This window comes from Gambusia affinis, linkage group LG02 (assembly GCF_019740435.1).
Source record: "Gambusia affinis linkage group LG02, SWU_Gaff_1.0, whole genome shotgun sequence".
Lineage (NCBI taxonomy): Eukaryota > Metazoa > Chordata > Actinopteri > Cyprinodontiformes > Poeciliidae > Gambusia > Gambusia affinis.
The window spans coordinates 24836799-24860855 of NC_057869.1; the positions used below are offsets into that span (position 1 = coordinate 24836799).

The 24057-nt window shown below is 38.7% G+C and overlaps 1 protein-coding gene across 2 annotated transcripts; it reads left to right on the top strand.

The window, feature by feature from the left end:
• Positions 1-623: 623 nt before the first annotated feature.
• chrna7a (cholinergic receptor, nicotinic, alpha 7a (neuronal)) lies at positions 624-23601 on the top strand. 2 transcript variants are annotated; one of them, XM_044095787.1, is made up of 10 exons: positions 624-868; positions 5994-6133; positions 6435-6479; positions 8700-8809; positions 11152-11231; positions 14927-15094; positions 15195-15389; positions 19935-20021; positions 20609-20718; positions 20984-23601. In XM_044095787.1, exons 1-10 carry the CDS (start codon positions 760-762, stop codon positions 21524-21526), a joined length of 1587 nt encoding a protein of 528 aa, XP_043951722.1. In that variant the 5' UTR covers positions 624-759; the 3' UTR covers positions 21527-23601. The 2 variants fall into 2 exon arrangements, with proteins under 2 accessions (XP_043951722.1, XP_043951733.1); XM_044095798.1 differs by lacking the exon at positions 624-868 and adding an exon at positions 1370-1715.
• Positions 23602-24057: the final 456 nt, after the last annotated feature.

Consider the following 24057-nt stretch of genomic DNA (forward strand, 5'->3'; position numbering starts at 1 on the left):
AACAAATGTGGACGTCTGCAATTGCCTGGTTGTTGACTTTTGGTTAAAAACTCAATAAAACAGGAAAAAAACAGCAACATGCACACTTATTGGCCATTTTATTAGGTTGGCCAGTTCAGTTGTTTTTGAAGAGAAATTGCAAATCACTGACTCATTGGTCAGGTTGGTTTGATTGTTTCAGAAACTAATAATTTACTGGGATTTGCTGGTAATGGCAATAAAACTAAGGAAATGCTCAGTGAAACTGCTGTGTGGATAAAAATCCTTTGAAGATGTCAGCAAAAAAAAAAAAAAAAAAATGGCAGACTTATTTCTTGAACATCACACTGATTTCTCTGTACCCCGACTGCCTCCACAGTCAAATGAACTCTGTTTAATAGACGGATGCAAATCATGGGTGTGCAACAACTGCATGATGCAGTAACCATACACATGGACAGGTCATCATTCAATGTCACTCAAGGAAAATTTAGAAAGACCAGTTAACCCAGGGGTCCCCAAACTCGGTCCTCGAGGGCCGGCCTCCTGCATGTTTTAGTTCTCTCCTTGGTTTAACGCACCTGGACCAAATTATGGCTCGTTAGAAGGCCTAAGAAGAACATTGACATGCTGAAAAGGTTGTTGGTGCCACCAGGGAGAGAACTAAAACGTGCAGGATGCCAGCCCTCGAGGACCGAGTTTGGTGACCCCTGAATTAACCTAATAGTCATTATTTTTGTGGACTGCGGGAAGAAGTTATAACCCAGTTAAAACCTATGCATGGACATTGAGAACATGTCAACACCAAACAGGAAGACACCAAGCCAGGATTTGAATCCCGAACCTTGTTCCTGCAGGGCAACACTGCTACCAACTGCATCAACGTGCAGTACGCAAATAATATTATACTTTATTTAGTGCTGTGTTTTGTTTGTTTGTTTGTTTGTTTGTTTGTTTGTTTGTTTGTTTTGCTTATCTTCACTTTAAGGGTGCAATGTGTTTTTTCTTCTATTTTTTAAAATCACCAAAGTAGATATTTTCTGTAGATAATGCTGAATATGCTTGACCAACGTAATACATATATATGCCCATAAAAATCTGTATATTTGCACTTGATAAAAACGTTTAAAATGGCTCGAAGGGCAGACTTGTGGACTGTCTTGGACTACTGTTACATCTGTAGGATCAGACTGCAATACTCTCAGTGTCCAGCAGATGTCTCCTTGCTCCACTAACGTAGGACTGTAATGCGTTGCATTCCTGGCATCTACTGCACAAAATTGCGTCAATTTAAAAAAAGAAAAGTGTTGGGTGATGTTCGACGTATTTGTTCATTAATATTTCTTTTACTATTGTGCAATTGCAATTTTTTAAAGAAGTACGGAAAGAGAATTATACGAGGAATTGACTACGGGACTTGTTGTAATGTAGTAAGTGGTTTGATGGGTTCCATTGATGATGAAATAACTTCCCACACATCCTCAGAAGATTGTTAAAAGGCGAGGCAAACTCTCGAAGGAGGATTCATCTTATCCAAAAACTGTCCGGCCGCGTTTAGTTTATTAGGAGGAGTTTGTCTCTGAGCCGCTGCCCCCTCTCACGCCACCTTCAGTATCATCATCATTCCCGCATCTTCCCGCAGCTCCAGCGATAATCTGTGGGGAAAGCTGATCGGTTCAACATGGATCTGCTGAATTTTATGCTTTTTGTAGGAATCTCCCTCTGCACAGTGAAAGGTAGGCACTCTCATTAATCAGTTAACAACTTCCAGAGGCAGAGATGAAGATGGAGAACAAATTTATTTGAAAGCAGATGATCGTGGGTATTTTTTTCCCCTCCAGGATTTCTGCTTTTCTTTTGAGTAAAGTGTTGCTGGGTTGATTTCCTTATTGAACACAGCCAGCGTGTCTTATTTTATCTACAGTGTATCCCGTTGTTAAGAGGTAAATTTGAATTTTAAAACATTTAAATACGTTAGGGAGTTAGTTCCAACTGTATACATCGCATCCTTTTTTGGGACCTGCTGGATTTAAGTCAAATGAAGAATGGAAAAACGGGGGGAAATATGCATTTGCAAGAAAAAAAAAAGACTAAATGTTTAAACTAAATATCTTCATAAATTCATCATCAGATCTTCATCCCAAAAAAAAAAATAATCATCCTGTTTTCCCGTGATTATAGTGTTGTAAATATTGCATTTGATTTGTTGTTGTTTTTAATTGATCTCATTGCAGAACATCTATTAATGACACAACAAGTTAATTTGCCACTAGCCTGGCTTTATTTTTGTGAACTGATGAAACTGTGATGCAGCCAGGAAAGAGGCCACTCCACTTCTCATTTTTCCTTTTTTTTTTGTGCCAACCCCATCAGGTCTTCCCCTTTCTAATGACCTTTCTAATCCACTCCTGCTTGTTGTGGGTGTAAGTTTCAGTCTGTCAGCACCGAACTTGTTGCAACTTCTGCTGATGCACTCTCTGTGTGACTGATTTAAAGAGGGGCCTGCCTGCAGAGGACTACACCAATGAGTCACTAAGTCTGAAGATGTCAGCACGGCATCTTCCTAAAGATGGCCTGTGTGTTCTGGGTGACAGAAACGCAGATGCAAACAGAGACAGCGGCAAAGCTCCAGCTTAGAAAAAACAACAACCAAATCTTCATTATGAGATTGAAAGTTTTAGAAAAAAAACTTCCATTGTGTCATTTGTTGCAATGTCTGTCTAGAACAGTCTAGAAGGACGTATTTAAATCAGCCAAACTCTTAAACTGACTTGTTTTTGAATTTTGAATAGCAATTCACTAAAAGGCAATCACCCATTGTTGCTCTTCAATTTTATACTTTACTGGCTCTTGTTCAAGCAGACTTGAATGTTAGGCAGATGGAAAGAAACGAGTGCATGCACATTGCTTCACACATAAATGCCCGAGCACGTCTTGGTTAAGTAAAGTCCTTGTCTTTCGTTTTGCTGTGCTGGGTGAATTTGATTATATGGTCAAAATGATTTGCTTTTGTCCTTTAAGTTTGAGCTGATTTCCAGCAACGTATCACAGGTAATAGTAAGTTAGGAACTATTCAAATGTTTCTGCATTGTACTACAGCAACCCGAGCTGATTACACCTCGTTGATTCTCAGGGTGAAACTTGACTATGGTGGGATCAGAGAGAGGAGGAACCATGAACTGGGCTTTTGTCCCCCACAAGCTTTCAGCGAATCTTTTATAACGAAAGAAGTGGATGAAAAGGGAGACCGGAGAGACGTCTACCAAGAGCGCATTCTCTGCCAAATCATCAGGATAATGCGCTTCTCATAGGTGGTTTCGGATAATTGGGCTGTGGCCATTAGTGAAGTGAAAGGACGGTGCCAGAAACACTTCGTAACTCAGGACAGGAAACGAGAGTGTGTTAAAATGAGTGACAGGTCGGATTTGAGTTTCCACTGCAAGATGAATCGCATCCAGGTTTTGGAGGTGGATTGGTTTTGCCTCGGCCGGGTGTGTTTCAACACCTTGAATGTGACAATAGCGACATTGATGGACCTTTGCACTTTGGATATGCCACACGCTGAAACTTTACAACCCAAAATATAGAGTCATGCTGCATGTCGGTAACTTCTGAGTCAAATACAATCCTAAAATCCTCTTCTCTTTTCTGTTTTAACCAAACCTGCGGATCCAACAAGATTTAGCCATAGGATTGATCAAAATAATAACCAGAAATTGAGTCCGGTGCCAAGCTTTTTATTTTTTCCTTAAAGTGTGTTTTATTGAGATTTTAACAGAACAGCACAAAGTGGATAACTGAAACTGAAGAATAATCATCAATGATTTCCACTCTTTCTTTTATAAATCTAAATCACATACCCGCCTAGATCTTATTGTAAAAGCACTATGTACTGGAATCAAAGCTGTAAGACTTTTGGTTGTCTACATAGTTGTCTACATACCTTGTCGATCTAGAGACAGAAATTTCTGCGATTTCTTGTTAATTCAAGGTCAGCCACATGGGACGTAGGATCTATAAACCTCAGTTTTACATTTTCGTGTTAAGTGGTCTTTGACTAGACCACAGGTGTCAAGCTCCAGTCCTGGAGGGTCACTGCCCTGCAACTTTTAAGATGTGTCTCTGAATAGAATAATTAGGTCATTAAGGCTCTGGAGAACTGATCTACACCAGGAGGAGGTAATTAAGCCATTTCATTCCAGTGTTTTGTACCTGTGGCACATCTAAAAACTGAGGGCAGAGGCCCTTGATGACTGGAGTTTGAGACCCCTGGATTAGACCATTCAAAGCCATGGATGTTTTGATCTAAACCACGAGACTGACTGTAGCTCTTAGTGTCGAAATCTTAAATCATCTGCAGTCTCAACAGGTTTTCATCCAGCGTTTCCCTATATTTAGCTTCTTCTACTTTCCTGTCTCTGCTGAAATTGTTTTTCACAACTTCGCCTCTGCCATGTCTGGATTTTTCTTTGGTCCCAATGATGTTGTTTGTTAGCTAATGCTCTTCAAAAATCCTCAAAGCCCTTCCCAGATCAGCTGTGAAGCACTGAATTTCTCTTTGGTTATCAGAGTAGAGGGGACTTCTGCTCTTCATGACGTTTGAGGCTTAGTCCTTTCAGTAGGTTTTCTGTAGCTAATGCATTTCCTCTTATCTCTGATAGACAGCTTTTGCTCTTGATCTAAAGAAATTGATTGAACGTGGACGAACAGCTCAGTCTGAGCCACATAACTTAGTTTGTGCTGTTGGCCTTCTGCGACAGTGTGACGCGTTCGTGTCTTTATGCTTGCTTTTCAGCATTTTTGGATTCTTTAGTGTAAATAGATCCCAAGGATCATGTTTGCGTAGATGTTTTATAAATGTATGTCAATGTATGCATCATCTGAGCCTTTGTTGTAACCTGCTTACTCTGGTTTTTCTCAAGTTCTGTGCGATGTTGAACATTGAAAATTGCTTTCAATCGTTCCCGCCTTACTAGAAATAATCTATTTTCCCATTAAGGTAATCATTGAAATGTCAATCTGCGTGATTGGAAAGTGAATCAAAACATCCGATGCTGTACATAATCCTGCCAAAAGCAATGTTATAAATCAGAAAGGGAAGAAATGCTGCAGAAAGCTGTTATGAAAGCAACACTAACATTACAGCTGATTAAATTAAATTAAATGTTTACTCTTTTTATATGCAGTGATTCCTTACTCTTTTCATCCTTGCTGAATGTAATATGAAGAACAAAGCACCATATTCAAATCTGTTCATCCCATTCCACCAACACCATAGACACGTTACTCATTTTGAGGAGTGTTACAAATCTGCAGGTCTTTGCGTTGTTTTTAAACGTTTATTTATTGTCGTAAGGCAAAAAAGAATTCTGATAAGTCCAGCTTTTCGGAGTACAATTCTTATTGTTCATTGTTTCTAAAACGAAAGAAATTTGAATATATGACGACATTTGTCTTTTGGGTCAATCCTAAAACCACTATGGGATATATATTTGGTGAAACAATAATTAAAGGGTTCAAAATCAACATTGAACTCATGGTAAATGGGTATGATCTGGGGCAAAATTTGCTCTGAGTCTTACAGGGTCTACTTCAATAGTTACCAAACATCCAAAAAACAAAACAAAAAGAAAACATCCATCTCACAAATTAATTATGAATAAAATTTGTTACCAGAATATAGTAAAGTATATAAAAATTACCACCAAGTCAATTACACAAGGGTCTAATGACAACTCAACCTGCTTTAACAGCATTACTTCTTATGTAATTGTGAATAAATCAGAGTATTACTGGAAAGTTCATTCATTCCAGCCTCTCAATTCATTTAGTGAAACACATATAAATTGGATGTAATATTCAAAATATTATATCAAATCAAATCTTAATACGGAAATATGGATTTAATGGAAAGCAAATTCGATACTTGCTTAAAAAGGAAAACTGCCTGCGACCCTAAGGAACATCTGTAATTAAGAGAGTTTTGATTAACTATTTGCTCTTTTCTTCTGCAGTTTCTCAACAAGGTCCATCTCAGCGCAAATTGTACAGTAGTCTGATGACCGGGTACAACCCGCTGGAGAGACCGGTTTTCAACGACTCTCAGAGCCTCACGGTTTACTTTGGCCTCAGCCTCATGCAGATCATGGATGTGGTGCGTAAATGATCTGTTGCAATAAAAAATATTCCTAAAATAGTCATCTGTAGCAACTAACACCCACTCTGATGTATAAATTAGAAACTGGAAAAATGTGAGAAATGTTATTTTCAAGTTTCAAATTGTGGCATGCAGCTTGTATATGACAGAAATTTCCCTTGGAGGCATTTTAATACTAAAATTGCCATCTGTGTTGCTAGCCTGGATGCTTACTTATTGTTTTCTGTTTCTGAAATGAGAGAAAACATTAAAGCAAACAGCAACGTGTGCAAATAACGATTTATTAATTTATCAACAGGATGAAAAGAACCAGGTTCTAACTACCAACATTTGGCTTCAGCTGGTAAGAAATTATTTTTTATCCATAGAAGTCACAATAAAGATAAGGTGTATGTTTATGATTCAGCAACAACATGTATACAAATTTTGTCACATTACAACCACAGACTTCAGTGAATTTTATTTGGATTTTATGGGACAGATCAACCCATTTTTAAATTTTTAATTAGTGTTTTCTTTTTTTGTTTACAAAATGTGTGGTATGCCTATGCTATGTTGCGCCCTGAGGCAATACTTTAATGAAAAACCAGCTGCACGTGTTTTCTACAGAAGAAAGTCTTTGTCCGTTCTTTTTTGCAAAATAGCTCAAGGTCAGTCATTTGGCGTGGAGAGGATAAGTGCATTTGGACTTTGACTAGGCTGTTTTACCATATTAAATTCTGTTTTAAACTTTTATCATGTCATCCTAGTTTTATTTTACCAGATCACCTTTGACATGTTTGCTGTATCTTCCCTGATTGTCCCATTGGAGCTTTCGGATCTCTGCTGCTTCTAGGTCTATCCCCCTCCCCTGCATGTTTCGGGGATGTGAACTCTTATGCACTGTATCAGAATTTTCCTTAATATCAATTATCATGTGAGTAGCTGTGCGATCCGAAGCCACCCGAGCTTGCACAGGATGAGAGGGAAAGCTGCAGCCTGCTCAGTTGTTAAATTATTTGCAGATAATTTCATATGAACAATTCTGCTTCTTCATTTAAGGCTTTATAGCTCTTTATGGTGCAAAATTACTCAACAGATTGATGTTTTATCCGTTGGGTGTTTTAATCAGTGAGCCTTAGAGACGTGGTTTGTTCTCCTACTAGAACATAAATATGAATTCTGCTTAAATGCATTATTCACATTTAAATTTTAGCAGCCTTTTTTTTTCCTTTTCTGTCCATCTTCCACAGGAGCAATAAAAGCCTTTCTCCCTTGTGTGGTGAAATGAAGTGTATGAACACTGAAGCTTTATTGCGGCTTGTCCGTTTTGTGACACCATACTTCCCCTCTGCTGCATCGTCAGCAAGCTCTCCCAATGCTGCTTGGCCTGGTTTAAATCACTCTGTGGAATCACAGCAGCAGTCTGACACACACACAGGCACACACACCCGCACCCATACACAGAAGCACCAACTCAGACAGAAACCTTTGGATCTACAATTTGTTGGCACTGATTTAGTATTCTTTGTGAAAAACCCAAGAGAAAAAACTTGAATCTCCCAAAGATTCATTCAATATCACAAGATAACTCCGAAAGCTCAAACTTGATCAAAGAGTTTCCATAAATAGATAATGCATGCTTAGCCTTCATCTATTACCATAATATGCTTATTAATACACAATATGATTTTTTTTTTAAAAACTCAGATCTAAATATTAATGTCTCTGAGCTAATGCACTGCTGCATTTTGTTTAATTGGATCACACACTCGCAAGTATTTAGAAAATATTGCATTTTAGCAAGCAAGTTTCTCTGTGAAAAAAGATATTTTCAGGTTTCAGCTTTTAAACCAGACCAGTGAGTCTTTCAGTGTGCTTTACTCAGCCTTTAAACACCGACCTTTATGTTCTTTCATGCTGATGACAGCCATTGTTTGAAGGCCGTGGTGTGAATGAATTAAAGTTGGACTACAGGGCAGATTTCAAAAAGGTCCTTTATTAAAAGGTATTAATTCAAGAAATATCAATAACGAGTGGGCCTGCTGCGCTCTGATCCTGTTACAGACTTTTAGGTTTTGCCTAAACGTATCGATTTGACCGTATAAACAAAAGACGGAATAGAGCAGCGTTCTGTTAGATCAAATTTCTCAAATGGTTTGGATCAGTGTTTTTATCATGAGGCACCGTTTAGAACTTCAGTTGTTATTTATGGGTGAAAGGATTTAGCTGCTTGGAGAAGATCGCTCCAATCTCTCTCAGCAAACATTCCCGGCGAATGAAAGTAATTATATTCATCCCCTCACTTTTCCTTCTTCTGCTGTTTTTATGTCAAAATCTCAACTGCCTTTCACATGGCGTACGTAATGACAAACATAATTTCTCTGAGACACCGTGCTGAAGATTAAACCCGGCTCCTGGTTGTATAAATTCACCCACAAGCGTCGCTTTCTGTCGGGTTAAAATGTCACTACGGTATGAAGAGTTTTCTTAAATCCCAGGCTTATCAAAGTGGAGCCGCGCATGTAGAGAATGTTGAGGAAACATGTGCCTGATGAACATGTTATGGTTTTACATTTCACAGTACTGGAATGACTATTACCTCCAGTGGAACCCATTGGACTACCCAGGCGTGACCAACGTGAGATTTCCCGACCATCTCATTTGGAAACCAGACATCCTGCTTTACAACAGGTTGGTTTTAAAACACCGCACTGCTTGTCTGGTGGCTCCATAAATCAGCGGTTCCCAAGCTTTCAAGCTTCTGACTCAAAAAGATGTAAATATAAGAGAGTCGTGACCCCAAACGTAGCCAGTTAAAAAGAGGCACAATGGCAACACAATCAGCATCAGGCAATATGTGTACCAAAGTAAACACTGGACATGTGCACTTTGGTTTAATCTTCATTCACAAATCTATTAGTGAAGCTTGAAAGAGCTGAGTCTTGTGTCTATTTTTTTATTTTTTGTTTGTCATTCAGACAATATTGATGCAACACAAATTGGACATAAATTGAAGTTTGTTGATTAGCGCTGCATCATTTATTATCCTGGGACTGATTCATTGATGAGGTTGACCAAAAGAATGTCAGGATCTGTTGTTGTGCCACTGTGTAACATTTTGAGCTTGAAGCAATTTCCACATTTAATAAATTAAATGAAAATGTAAAATGACAAGCTAGACGCTGGCTTCCTGACAGCTAACACTATGAACACAGGATAGATCTCCTGTATGGGTAAATTAGGTTGGAGCAGGCAAGTTTTGGCCATCTTGTTTTTCCATCAACTTTCTAGATTATGCCCAATGCTTTTTAGCTCACTTAAAGAGATGATTATTTATTTTTACATGTCTTTGTTCATTGGATGTGAAAAATATCCATTTACAGGCTGTTTTCAGCCACCAAATTTTTATTAAAAATGTGCTGCTCTTGCAAAGACACTAACCTCTAAATTGGCTCCCCATATAAAAGATCCACCACAATGGGCATGAGGTACTTTTCCCACATAGCCATCTTTTGTAGTATTGCTGGAAGCTCCATTCTGAACTCATCTGACCAAAGCACACGGTGCCATTTAAAGACCCCATTGCACCAAACTCCATGCAACTCCATTTCTGCCCAGTCATTTTTTGATGACTGGGCAGAAAAGGTCTTTTTGCTGCCATGCTTTTCGAAACAACCTCTAGATGCAATTAGATGGCATCTTGAGGTTGCTATGCAGCCTTACAGACCCTAATGCCTCTCCATGCTGCCGTTCAGAGCTTTTTAGATACATATATCTTCATCTAGCCTTGATCCACTTATTCCAGTAAAAAGAAAAAAAAAACTTTTATGGGTTTAGGTTAGAAGCTATTTTCCTTGAAGCCTTTTCCCTTCTTATGAAGGTTCTACATTTGCATAACTTGAATGACATGCTGTCTTGTTCCCATTTCCAAGAAGAGAAATTGGTATTTGTGTCACTTCACATTTACACAGCATGGGAACAGGAAGTCACGGATTACTAATTAAAATGTTCTAGCCACTCTATTCTATGTCACTCTCCAGAATAGTAAAATTCAGATTGATAGAAACGCTTTAGTTACGTTTATGTGAAATGAATTCTTGTGAGTTGTGCTGGTGTTTGTGTTGAAAACAATTATTTTTCTCATTTGTTTTTCCTCAGTGTGAGGTTATGCCACTGCAGTATTACTTGTGAAAGGTCTCAAATAATAACAATTGTTTTTGATTAGGTTATAGTTTACAAATTAGTTGTGTTTGTTGTGTTTTTTACTTTTTATTTTTGTGCTTTTCTTTTTAATTTGAACAAATTCATGACATATATATGCATTTTTACCGGACGGGTCTACATACATTTGTAATCAATCGACCCTACTGATGTATTGTTCTATTTATCCTCTGATCATTCCAGCGCTCAGAAGCTCCATGTTGACAGTTTTGCACACATAAAAAACAAAAACTAAGAACATAAAATTAATTTTCCAAAGTCATGACTCGCTCATTATGGAAGCAGCATTTAAGACAAGAACATTACAATTCAAGGTTAGCTTTTCATATATTCAGGACCATCTAGATCTGTGATCTGGAGCAGTAAATCATTTTGACAAATGAATAAAATTCTATTAGAGGAGATAGGAGGAGGGGCTTTTATTATAGGTCCCTAATGGAAAGAGCACCAGAGATCACCATTAATCAATGTTTAAAGGTTCTGAACAACCAAATTACAAGCACTCAACTAAGGGGAAAAAGTGCCGGGCCTTATTTTTCATTGTGGTCCAAAGTCAGACTTTTTGGGGTCAAGCTGCTTTCTGTTTTAACTTCGGCCTAACATTTTGTCATTGTCAGGGGAGTTCATTCAGAAGTGACGAGGATAACCGCTAGAGAACCGTAATTAGTGCTGCACCTCGTACCCACGGCGATGTATAGATACGAACATCTGCTCTCAACAACTGAGAGTGTTTGAAGCCGTGGCTTGGTTTCAGGTGAAACTCTGGAAAATCCTGACTTTGTCACTGTGTTTCTTTTGTATCCTGTGTGCAGTGCAGATGAAAGGTTTGATGCAACATTTCACACCAACATTTTGGTCAACTCCTCAGGCGCTTGTTCGTATCTTCCTCCAGGTGAGAATTTTAATCTCAGCTCGTTGTCAGACCTTAACCACCAGCGGAAATTTGACATTATTACCTTGGTGTTTCATGTATCATTGTGAAAATATTACTCTGAAATAAGTTTGCTATGCTTACCCATGACTAAACATTATATTATGCTTCTAATGCACAGCTTGACTGTGAAATAAGGTGCTGTAGTGCCCTCTGGTTTCAGATAAGCCGGCTAGATCAAAGTGTTATTACTAGCTGATTTATGTGGTGTTAAAAGAAAAATATGACGCAATCTATATGACATCTTTTCTCTACAAGCCTTTTGTTTTAAGCAATCAATTGCCCACATCTGATCTTAAATTACTCCATGCAATAAACCTGCTGACTCCCTGTAAGAAATGCCACCTATAAAAATATTTTGCATGCCTTATGATGGAAAAAATGCACACAAGGACTGGGAGATGATGACTTGGAGGAGGAAGAATAAATTATCGCTCTAGTTTGAGAGAAAAAAGTTTCTAAAAAAAAAAAGAAGTTTAGATCCTGGTACAGGAAACTGCTGAACAAACTGCGTCAAAGCGAACTTCTGCTGCATCAGAATCGTTGGACGCATTATAAAGCGGCCCATCAAATATGTATTATGATCCACACAGTTTTGATCATTAAGTTTTGTTTTCTGCTTCAGTTAACTGGTGTCGCTTCAAGATAAAAAAATTTTTGAAAAAATCGTCCCTTTACAAGGCATCAAATATGTAGTTCACAGAGAAAACTTGTCACTTGATTCAGTCACCTCTGGAAAGTACGTGCTTCTTTACAGTTCTTAGATCTCAGAATGCAAGAATATATTTAAATGTTTCATTCTGACGTAGTCAACCAAGATGAATCCAGCTCACAAAATTATGCTGTTTCATTACATTATTTACAAAAGAAAGGGTATAAAGATAAAAGTTCACTTAAACTATCTGTACAGAATTTACAGCTATAAGTTAATCCACCTAGGAGAATTATAATTTTTCTACCTCTCTTTTCAATTCAAGTTCACTTTGGTCTCACAAGTTTGCAATGAACCCCAATGAGTTCAAAGTTCAGTTATATATCAGACTGACCCTCTGATGTCATAATTTATATAACAAAAACTAACCAAAGTGTGAGGGGAAAAAACAAAACGGCAGCTTTAATAATGACAGTTTTTTTCTCTCCCACTTTTTCTTTGCATTTTTAAAGATTAAAGTATAAAATGCACAAGCAAGTATGAATGTTCTGATCCTAAAAAGCCAGTTCTTGTAGTTATATACTGATGCAAAGCTTAAATACATTGGTTTAATTAGTTTGGAAATAAGTACTGGCAGCTCTGGAATAGAAGCCGACTACCTGATAGTTTCAGACATGTGTTATATAATTATATTGTCTGAACTTTAAGCGGAACTTCAACTTTTTATATACGAGAAAAAAACAGTAATTTGGAGTGTTAATTTGGTAAATGTGGCTCTAATGATTTGACTAATTTATTATTTATTTATTCATTTATTTCGAACAGACAATCAAAAGCAAAGATGAAAAAAAAAGACAAGTAGTCTCGCCAACTAACATGGCTAATAAAAACATTTCAGATATTTCAACATTAATATTTCGAAGAAATTTTTTAACTCTGGCAGGATATTGGTCTTTGCGTGGCAAATTGTTTTCATGTTGGCTAAAATTTGCTGAGAAAGCTCCTCAAACTAATTCTGCGTAATTCCCTTATATGTTCACTCACCAGTGTAATTAGCTGCCTAATTGTTACCAAATGTCACAAACATGTCTTCAAACAACTCATAAATTATTCCCAAAATATTTGCAGAAATGGCTCATGTTAGTTTAAAACTCTCACTTTTCTCATTTCCCATCACAAATAGCTGTGCTACTTCAAATGATTACTTGCTTATAGAAAGTTTATTTCTGATGATATTTTTATTTCTCTCTTCTCTGCCACACTAATTGTATTTCTTTTAATTTGCTCAACAGGAGATAATCAGAAGAACGAGTTCACTGCACCTCGTGACATTTTGAGTCACACATAAAATAACAAATGTGGACTAAAGTCAACAAAGTTTTCATATGTGCTTTTTATTTCTGTGTAGTTTTGCATGATGTAATATAACTTCTAAGAGCCTTAACACCTTGATGGAGCACTACAGGAAGTGTTGGAACTATACTCTGCGTGAGGAAACTCTTTTCCCAATCAATATCTTGTAGACTGGTTAAAGATACAAGTCTCTCTAAAACCATAAATAACACATGCATGCCCAAACACTGATTTACATAAGGGAACTTACTGAAACTGAAGGCCTCACTGACACAGCCAGTAATTACTGCTCCCCCTTTGGCAGGCTCCTCTTCCCACTTTATCCCTTACAATGCAAAAAGCCTTGGCCTGCTCTGCTGCGGCATCTTAATCAATACCAACGTAAATAGCTCCATCACTGAACCTAGTCCGAATTGATTGCATCTGGCAAAAGCAAATTACCTCTCAACTTTACTCCGAATTGACCCTCTTTTAAAACTGGCACAAAATAATGATACGCTGAACGCGGCCGCGTGGCTGTAATAAATGAGTCAAATGTATGCAAATGTGGCCCGAAGCCTGCAGATAAATCATTGAAGCTTCCTGACATTTATTTTTACTGTTGAGGGTTTTATGGCAGCGAATCTGCTTGTTTGCCACCCATCACTTTTCATCTCCTTTCCATCTCTTTCGTTTTCATTGCAGTGGGCGAGAGAAGAGATCTTGTTTACTGCTAGCAGCTCATCTTTCTTAAATATGGATGGGAATTGCTGTGGCTGTCTGGAAGAATTAGTCTTCTTTTTATCCTGTTGTCTATTTGAATTTAGTGGCTCTTCACTGGATGGATGAAACTGTGACTCAATGTCTTCCTGGAATAAAAACTCTCTGCTGCCTCTCCTGTTGGCATTGTTGTAGCATTGCCATGTGTTTTTTTGTTTGTTTGTTTTGGTTTTTTGAGTTGCCTTATTGCGTTTTATCAGGCCAGGGAGTGGTGCGAAATACTGACTCTCAAAAGTTTACACACCCATGTCAAATGAAAAAAAAATTTAATAGTTGAGAAGAAGAAACCTAAAAAAAAAATAAAAATAACAGAGGAAAATTACTTGTATATTTCTGAAGCAGCACAACAAAATCTGTGATTTTGACTGCCAAAAAAAAGAAAGATCACAAAATTCCATATTTTCTTGTTCATGCAAGCAAGTACTGGGAGCATCCTTGAATTTTATCTTAGGCTCATCAAATTCACTGGCCTTGGTGTAAAAGGAAGAATAAACATTGAAATAAAAACAAATGTTCCCACTTAAACACCCAGGTTGTTGCAGATGTTGTTCTGTTTGAAATTTAGTTCCCCTCAAAGAGATTTTCTTGTTTGCTAGTTGAATTGTAAACGTTACACATAATGATAAAGGAGGAAAAGGCGTTGAGGGACGACACGTTCTGAAGCGGCAGAGCGGGCGCTTTCTGTGCGGAGGCTATTAGTCTTCGACGCAGCCATCTGGGGTTTGATGCCTAGCCTTGGGATCCTCGCTGCACATCTTCTCTCCTTTTCTCTCTGCCTGTTTCCTGGCTTACAACTGTGAGCCAGGAAACTGAGAATATCAAGTTAAAGTGTTTAATGTACATATATTCGTCCAAGATCAATGGTGTGTTCTGTGTCCGTCACCACAAACAGGCATCTTCAAGAGCACCTGCTACATCGATGTCCGTTGGTTCCCCTTTGACGTCCAGAGGTGTGATCTGAAGTTTGGCTCCTGGACGTATGGAGGCTGGTCCCTGGATCTGAAGATGGTGGAGGCAGATATCACTGGCTACATCGCCAATGGAGAGTGGGATCTTGTTGGTAAAAGGGTGGCCTATTTGTCATTATTTTAATCACGCTGCTGCTTTGACAGATTATATATATTTTTTGCTTGTTCATTTGTTTTTTTCTTGCTTCACAGAGGTACCAGGTCGAAGGAACGAGCGTTTTTACGAATGCTGCGATGAGCCCTACCCTGACATCACCTTCACGGTGGTGATGAGAAGACGGACGCTCTACTACGGCCTCAACCTGCTCATCCCATGCGTCCTGATCTCCACCCTCGCTCTGCTCGTGTTCCTCCTGCCGGCCGACTCTGGGGAAAAGATCTCACTGGGTTTGGGGAACACACTCGCACAGACATGCGAGCAAAATAGTGCAGATTTGCACATTTAGAAACCTTTGCAGGTTGTCGTCTTCCAGAGGAACATTAAAATGTTGAACGCGTACTGTAAGAAAGTGCAGAGCTGAATTTTTAGAATAATTATCGAATGCCTTTCAAGTTTGGGTTTAGCTGGCTTTTATTAATTATGCAGAGTTGTCTGAAAACGCTTAGCCTGACTAAATCTTGCAATCTTCTGCAACTTTATAACCTACCAAACTAAATATTGAAGATGTTTTGAGGAGGAGAAAGTACTTAGAAAACCTTATTCATTGCACAACTCAAGGTAACACCACTTCTCCGCTTAATATGACAGTGTGAAACTGCAGAAAATACAAACGCTTCAATTTTGTCTCGTATTCATCTTCGTGTCATCGTCAGCAGATGAGTGACAGGACACTGAAATGAAGTGACTGAGAAAGCAAAACCAATGCTCCTCCTCTGTTCTGGTGTTATGGGTCAGTGCTGTTTTGGTGCAGAGCTGTAATAAAATGTGGGTTCAGTCTATGTCTTATTTAGCTCTGCTGCATCCTGAGTCACATTTCATCTACGTCATTCAGAGAAAACAGTCAGTAGTTGACGGGTTGTCAGAAGAGAGCCGTTGATACAAGTTTTTCTTTCTTCTGTCAGTTCTTTAAGTCAAGTTGAAGTTGCGGCTCTTGGGGTTCAGTTTGTGTTCAGCGTTAATGGGTGTACAGGTTTATTATCTGACGGTTTTGTAACCAGATGTATCGATGTCTGCAGGGCCAGTCAATGTCCTGATGCGATATCGGACGCTTCAGAGATATATATTTGGCATAAATATACACCGCTGTCAACAGAGTGCATAATCATCCTCTGCCTTTAATTGGGCTACTTCTACGCGTTGTTGCTTTGTTCATTTACTGTCTCACTGAACAAGACATGCCAACCAATGTTTTTATTATGATCACTGACAGGTGAAGAGAATAACACTGATTACCTCTTCATCATGGTGCTTGTTAGTAAGGAAGATATTTTATTTAGTCCTTTGTGGGGTTTTTTTGTCAAAAGGAGAAAAAAAAGTAAGGATCTGAGCTAGTTTCCGAGGACCAACCTGTGATGTCAGTATATATAGAAACTGGTTCCTGGATGAAACTGAAAAAACAATGAAAGAGCTACAGATTTTACTGGATCTTAAACTGGGGAAGAATTTAATGCTGTTTATGAATGAAGGCTTTAGCAATGCCGAGTGTTTCACAGTCTCTGCATGTGGGATAGCTGCTGGTGTGGACACACTGTTCTCCGATAGCAGAGGACTCTTCATGGATCATAGAGCGCTCCACCATAAAGCATGCCTCTTTGACTCCGGCCGGTTTTGGTAGCAAATAGGAAACTCACTTTCGGGCCAGTAAGTCGTAATGTTATGTCCAATCGGTGTGGGTCAGATTTAAAGAGCTTGGAGAAACAAGTAAATATTCATTTGTAAATGAAAGTTCTGTGCATTTGTGTGTTTCTTCTAGTGTTCATAATTGGTAACTTGTTCATTGAATTATGCTTGTCCACATAATTGTAGACAGTATATGTCTACATGTGTACCTGATAACATTGTCATCACTTTGATGACAATGTTATCACTTTGTTATAGAAATGTTGATCCACTGTAACTATAGACTTGGTCTAATATGAATTATTTTAGGATAAAGTGTGAACTAAGGCTGAAGCTTTGCCAAGCAAACTGGTTGTTGGTTAGATCAACTTCACTGAAGGTATCTGCTAGATAGATTATATATTTCTCTCTGCTTTTTCTCCACTTCTCTCATTATTGGGCCTTCCCAACTCAAGCAAACTAATACTCCACTAAACCCCAACCTTCAGTCCCATCCATCTTCCTCCAAAGACACACCAACACTAACACTTAGTCTGCAGCATGCATGTTTCCATCCTTACGATCCAATTGTTTCCTTGAGTTTTTTTTTTTTTAAACAAATTTCTCTCAATCACAGTGAGAAAAGCTAATTTCACTGACTTTTGAGCCAAGCCAAAAGTGGTACAGTATAAAATCAACATAAAGAGCAAGAAGAGAACAAGCAATGAACAAATGAATTTGTATGGGGACATTAAAGCCTTAGATGATAAAATAAGACTTCAAACAACATTTCTCGATTGGTAAGTTTGTTTTCTGGTAAAGTATGACACTACGACATGTTTTTGAAAGTTCTGACAGTTTCTCTCTTTTTTTAAAATCTGCACCGAGATGTTGTTCAGAAACATCCATTTTATAATATAATTATGTTTGGACTTTCTAAGCCTGTCAGACCTGCAAGGTTGCTTTTTTTAACACTATTATTTTATGTCTTATTATCCATTTTACTCCTACCAGACCTCAATGTTGCTCCTTTCCCCTCTTTTGAGGCTTCCTATTACTTCCTTTCCTGTCAGGCGCCGCTTTATCCTGGCCTCCTGCCAGGCTGATTATAACTGTGGCATGTGCATGCTACTAACCTCTTGGTTAAAAATAGTCGAATGATTAAGTCATTTATGACCAGAGCACTTCAGACTTCACAACCGAGCCTTTTTATTTTTCTTTTCTCCATCGAAAACATCTTAATATCCCTTTCTACTTGTCTTCTGGGTAATCATCCATTCAGGCTGAACCACTGGTTTGTTATTCACTCACTTCCTTTGTAGCCTTGTTGAGCTGAGCAGACAATCAACGCTGGCTGCCTGACTTAATTGTCTGATCAGGAAAACAGAGAAATCTCATCTCGGTTGTCACAGTTGAACTCAGAGCTTTATGAATAAGTGATTAAGGCTGCATGAAGGCAGGTTTTGTGGTTGAATAGTGATTTTGTTGTACAGTCTGCGCTGTCTGCGGGAGAGAAGGGCGTTGACTTATGCAGCTTCCTCAAATACCCTGCAGCTGGTTTCCATCATTAACTGTGCTGCGGAGCCAGATGTGCGAACCTGTGTGTGTGTTTTCCCCCTCATACACATTCCCTCTGATGTGTTGATTGCTGGAGGAAATATGAAATGAGACTCGCCCCTTTGAAGTTGATGATAGACTATTATGCAGATCACATTGGAAAAGCTCCGCATCTCAAACGATGGATCTCTGAGGAGCTAAAGCTTATGTTAAAGCTGCCTGCTTACGTGCTGGCACGTCTACTCGTCAACACATCAACCTGCCGACTCAATAGCATTTTTATTAGGACATTTTGAACACTTTTGAGTGATGGCTGCAGTAACTCAGCCATGAGAACGACCCCATATAGCTACTGATGGTTCCTGCATGAATCGTCCCCGGGGCGAGCCGCTCCATTTGCTCCTTAACTCCCCCAGTAGTTGTTCACTATAACTTATCAGAAACTTTTATCCGTTCAACACCAAGTTGAAAACTTTGAATCAGAAACCAGTCCCATTATCATTATCCATTAGCAGTTGTGTACATCGTGAAAACATAAAAATCATAAAAACATCATGCGGTCAACAGCGCTGGAAGCTAATAACAGATATTACGTTTTTACGAAGTGCCGTCGTCGAAATCATCAATGCACAAATATATTGGTAAAATTTACATTTACTACAGAACAAAAGCAAATCTAAACAGGTGAGTTTTTAGTCTTGATTTAAAGGAGTTCAGTGTTTCAGCTGTTTTGCGGTTTTTTGGAAGTTTGTTCCAGATTTGAGGAATGGTTTGCATGATATATTTTTTGTTTCCTATGCACAAGATCAGAATACAGGCCCAAATTATTCATGCTTGTGTATTTGAGACCTGACCAGGGTGAACCCCGCCTCTCACCCGGAACGTAGGGACAAGGGTCCCGACCCCATTAGGGACAAGGGTGAACAGAAAATGGATGGACATTCTTCTTGAAGTTATTGTTACAGATATTTTGACTTGGTTCACACCAACCCAGGTTTTTAAGAATATCCCTTTATTTTCCCAGAGGGTTTTATCTTTTCAAAAGCTTAATCTTAGCCTGGTTAATCCATTCAAAAGTTGTCTTCATTCAGCCTTTAACAATTATTACCATTTTGAAACTCAAAATTTGTGAGGTTTTAAACAATCTGATCCAAGCTGTCAACCTCAAATGAAATGGAATTGGTTTGGATTTTTAGGAACAGCACCAAGAGGAGCATCAAGGCTCTAATCTGTCAGACTGTTGGACTATCAATCCTTCTGCTCGCAGTGAAGCCAGTGTCTCACCACTGCTGGTTAAAAGGGTGCTGAGGAAAAGAGAAGTTGTCTCTGTTCCAAGCTCAGTGTTTAAAACTTCAACTTTAAACACTGAAATTTGCTGCTTTTCACATGGACAGATCAAACACCTTCTGGCGACGTGTTTTATAGTTAGACATGACATAAATGTGGCTACTTGGCACAATTAGTAAAATGTCATGAGGAGTCAAGATGAGGCTTTCAACTCCGAGGTCTTAATTCTTCTTAAAACTAATTCAAAAGGTTGTGACACCTTCATCATTGCAAGAGCCGTTTGAATGCTTTTTGTCACATTTGCACTGAGATTTGCTTTTCCTTCCCAGGCATTACAGTTCTGCTCTCCCTGACGGTCTTTATGCTGCTAGTTGCAGAGATTATGCCTGCCACATCAGACTCTGTGCCTTTAATAGGTAAGTCCGGCTGAAGTTGAAAGCAGCTGCTACGGTTGTCAACCACAATCAATAAAAAGGCCCGGGTGAAAACCCCTGTCATCTTTTTTTTAATGATTTTTGTTGAGTGTGTTTCTCTGAAATCACAGTGTGGCCAATTTGAGCAGCCATCCTGGATTTGGTCATTCCTTTGATATAGAGATGAGTCATCCTAAGTGATGTTTCTGCAATACACAGAGAAAGCTTTTCTCTTTCCATTTTTGTGAGACTCAGGAAACTCCAGACAAATCTAACCTACAAAAGGGGTTTTGAACTTTTCGACAGTTTGTCACATTTCCACCACAAAACTTTGTTTTTAATTGAAAATGTAAGAGGCCAACCCGAAGAAGCGCTCAACTTTGATGTGAAACGAGAACATTTATTTTACAGTTATGTAATGCACAGTAATCTGAAAAATGTTGTGCATTCTTATTGTGTGGTTCTTAATTGTTGAAATTTAATTTCCCCACAAAGCAGTCTCATTTTATGATTTTTCCCCCCCCCTTGTGATTGTTATCTCAGCTGGCTTCTAATGCAACTTTCTGGGTTTTCACTTCTTCTTTCCTCAGCTGAATATTTTGCCACAACCATGGTCATTGTTGGTCTGTCTGTAATTGCAACTGTTTTGGTCCTGCAATATCACCACCATGATCCTGATGGAGGAAAGATGCCAAAATGGGTGAGTCTTGCGATTTTTATATTTGCTTGCAATCTGTGTGGTATTTATTTTACAATCATTACATTTACATTTTAACTAAGCTCTTTTAACTTCAGCTGTTGACAAAGAAAAAATAAAATATGTAATTTCACTACCTGAGAACGACTCAGGCACTTATCATCATCACTGTCGTCAATAAAAACACAAATTATGTAGACTCAACAGAGTCATTCCATACGACGCATAAGGAAATAATGTTTGTCTCCGTTATTCTGTGATCTGGTAGACCCGTGTGATCCTGTTGAACTGGTGCGCCTGGTTCCTGCGCATGAAGCGCCCCGGTGAAGACAGAGTGCGCTCAGCCTGCCACAACAAGACCCGACGGAGCAGCCTGACCAGCATGGACCTCAACGCCAGCAGCTCCGTCTCCCAGTCTACCAACGGCCACATGCTCTACGTCGGCGTCCGCGGCCTGGAGAGCATCCACTGCTCCACGGCCGCCACCTCTCCCGATTCCGGGGTCCTCTGCGGGCGGCTGATCGGACGAGCCGGCGAGGACGAGTTGCTCCTACCATCGAGTCAGAGCCCCAGCATGGGATACATGGAGCTGGAGCTGGCCAAGATCCTGGACGAGGTGCGGTACATCGCCAAAAGGTTTCGTGACCAAGACGAGGACGAGACCGTGTGCAACGAGTGGAAGTTTGCCGCGTCTGTCATCGACAGGCTTTGCCTCATGGCTTTCTCTCTCTTCACCATCCTCTGCACCATCGGGATCCTCATGTCGGCACCCAATTTTGTAGAAGCCATTTCCAAAGACTTTTTTACATGAGGAGGTTGAAATTAAATTTTAAAGTAAAAAAAAATAAATAAATAAATAGAAGTCTGGCACGCTGCTAATGAAATGATATATATAAATTCACAGGGCAGTAATCTGGATACAGCCATTTCTTCTGTTTACAAATGTGTATTATGGTAAAATGTTCACGGTTTCTCAAAACTAAGTGAAATTAAAACTCAGTCTGCAGTGTGAAAAGAAGGAAACAAATCCATTGCATTGTAATGTTGCACCACCCCACGCTTTGAAGAAAATAAATGCTATCACTTTGTACTGTCTGACTATAAATCCAATTGCTATCATCAGTGTAATTTGTGAAAAATGTAGCTTCGGTTTGCTATGTGACTTCTTCATTGTAATGTACAGTTTTGCTAAAATATAATGAGTCCAACATTAAAGACCAGAAATATTGATATCTTCATGGCATTTTACCAGAAGGTGTAGAAGAGTAATAGAAAACCTGCAGCTCTCATCACCTGCAAGCTGTTGATTATGTGTAAGCTATCAGCAATTGGATGAGGAGGTGGGGATTGCATTCAAACAGTGACGCCATTCGGGTTTGAAACATTTGTATTACTAGGTATGTTACATTATTTAAAAGCCCTTCACTGTCACGCCAAAAACACTTAAGTGGAAGTCAGTGGGTCCATGGGGACATCGGTGTCGTCATGACACCGTCGGGTCACCTTCAGCCCAGGATGTTTACCCCCCAAAGGTTTGTCTCACAAGCAGCTGGCTTCACATTGGTGTTTTCTGATTATCATAGTTATCATAATTAACGGTAGGCTTTATTTAGCCAACATGAAGCTGAACATTTTGCTGAATCTCAGCTGCCTTGTCTACTCAGTGGTCCATTGGCACAATAGTTTTATGTTCTCTTCAGTGTCTTTTTGATATTGGTTTCCATTTTAAGATTATTTTATTGTTTTCCATGCTTCATTATATGCCTTCATCCCCTCTCCAATCAACTTCTTAAACAAGGAATGGACTAAAACCATCATGAGCAACTTCTGGTGACTTCATCATTAGTTAGCCAGAAATACAAGATGACTGACCCCAAAAAAAATGCCGCCAATTTTTTTTTAGAACCGATAAAACCAACATCATTCCATCTGAGTCTGGAAAGCTTGTCAGACCAATTGTGAGGATTTGTGGGTTGGGTATCAAGCTATGGGGATGTTTTCTTACTATGGTGTCTTGGCTGTTGATCACACATCACTGCATATCATGGATCAGTTTGAATTCATAAACGTGTTAGAAGAGGCTTTGTTGTCTTCTGCCAAAGAGGAAGTGCCCTTGAGATTGATGTTTCAACAACATAGTGACCCCAAACACACCAGTAAAACCAGCCGCTTCATGGCCCCAAACCAACAACATAATGTTGTATAACAGCCAACCCAATGCCTGCTCCTTAATTCAACAAAAATCATGTAGGGTGACATCATACATGCTGTTTCAGTGATTGAACTAAGATATGTCAGATTGTGGAATAGAGTCCTACCATCCTGGGTTGAAATAGCTGTTCACTGGTTCCAGACGTTGGTTGTTCATTAAAAACTGATGTGAAGCAGTTTTCAAAAACCGCAGAAATGGAGCTCAATATTAGCTCATTAATTCACAGGAAAGCTTAATTTTCAACCATTTTCAATACATTACATAATGAAAATGAGTACGATTCCAGTTATTAAATAGCAATGCAGGCTCTGCTTTTTTGTTAAACGATTCAATGTTCCTTACCTTTACTTTCTATAGACTGAGAATAAATTTGATGTTTTTCTTAATAAGTTGATTTAAAGCAGAATGTTAATAGTGTTTGCGATGCTTTTGTGTGCGTGAAAATAATAGCTATTATAAGAATGGTGAAATTTACTCACTTTTAAATCATACTGCTGTCAGCTTTAACATTGGATATATGATACCTAAAAAAGCTACAGTATCTTGCATCATGTAAATATTCAAAACTGAAGAAAAAATTGCAATGTTGTTTGCCTTTCTATATACATAAGCTCCTTGCTATAGTCTGTTTTTAATTGTTGCTTCACCAGAATTTTATTCTAGGACTTTATTGACAAAAGAATGATGACCTTTTTTTTATTATTACATTTCAGTGTTTGCTCTTGTTCACTGAACAATTTAATAATAAATGTGATTTTTTTTGTCTTGAAACTGGAGTCCTTTATTGGTACTGTACCTTCAAAAATGACATGGATTTACACTCCATATTCCATATAGAAATTAAACCATGAATTTGAGCTTTAGCATACTGAAAAAGGAAAACTAAGAAAGTGAGATTTTTTTTTCTTCCTGTTTGTAGTTATAAACAAGGCTTCAGTGTAGTGAGACATTTTGAGAGCAATATACCAAAACTCATTTCACTCCAACAATGCCTTCATTAAAGCAGAAGGTTATCTGAGTAGTATCATCTTCCAGAGTTAAGATGTCCACTAAAAGTTAACAATTTTGATAGACATTTTGAGATGAGAGATCATACACTCTTTTGTCCCTGGCCTGACTACCATGATGTT

Coding starts and splice junctions, on each gene's coding strand:
- chrna7a (XM_044095787.1), top strand. CDS start 760: ATGGACATTGAGAACATGTCAACACCAAACAGGAAGACACCAAGCCAG. Junction 11,232..14,926: donor TTGTTCGTATCTTCCTCCAG/GTGAGAATTTTA, acceptor CACCACAAACAG/GCATCTTCAAGAGCACCTGC. Junction 15,095..15,194: donor TGGAGAGTGGGATCTTGTTG/GTAAAAGGGTGG, acceptor CTTGCTTCACAG/AGGTACCAGGTCGAAGGAAC.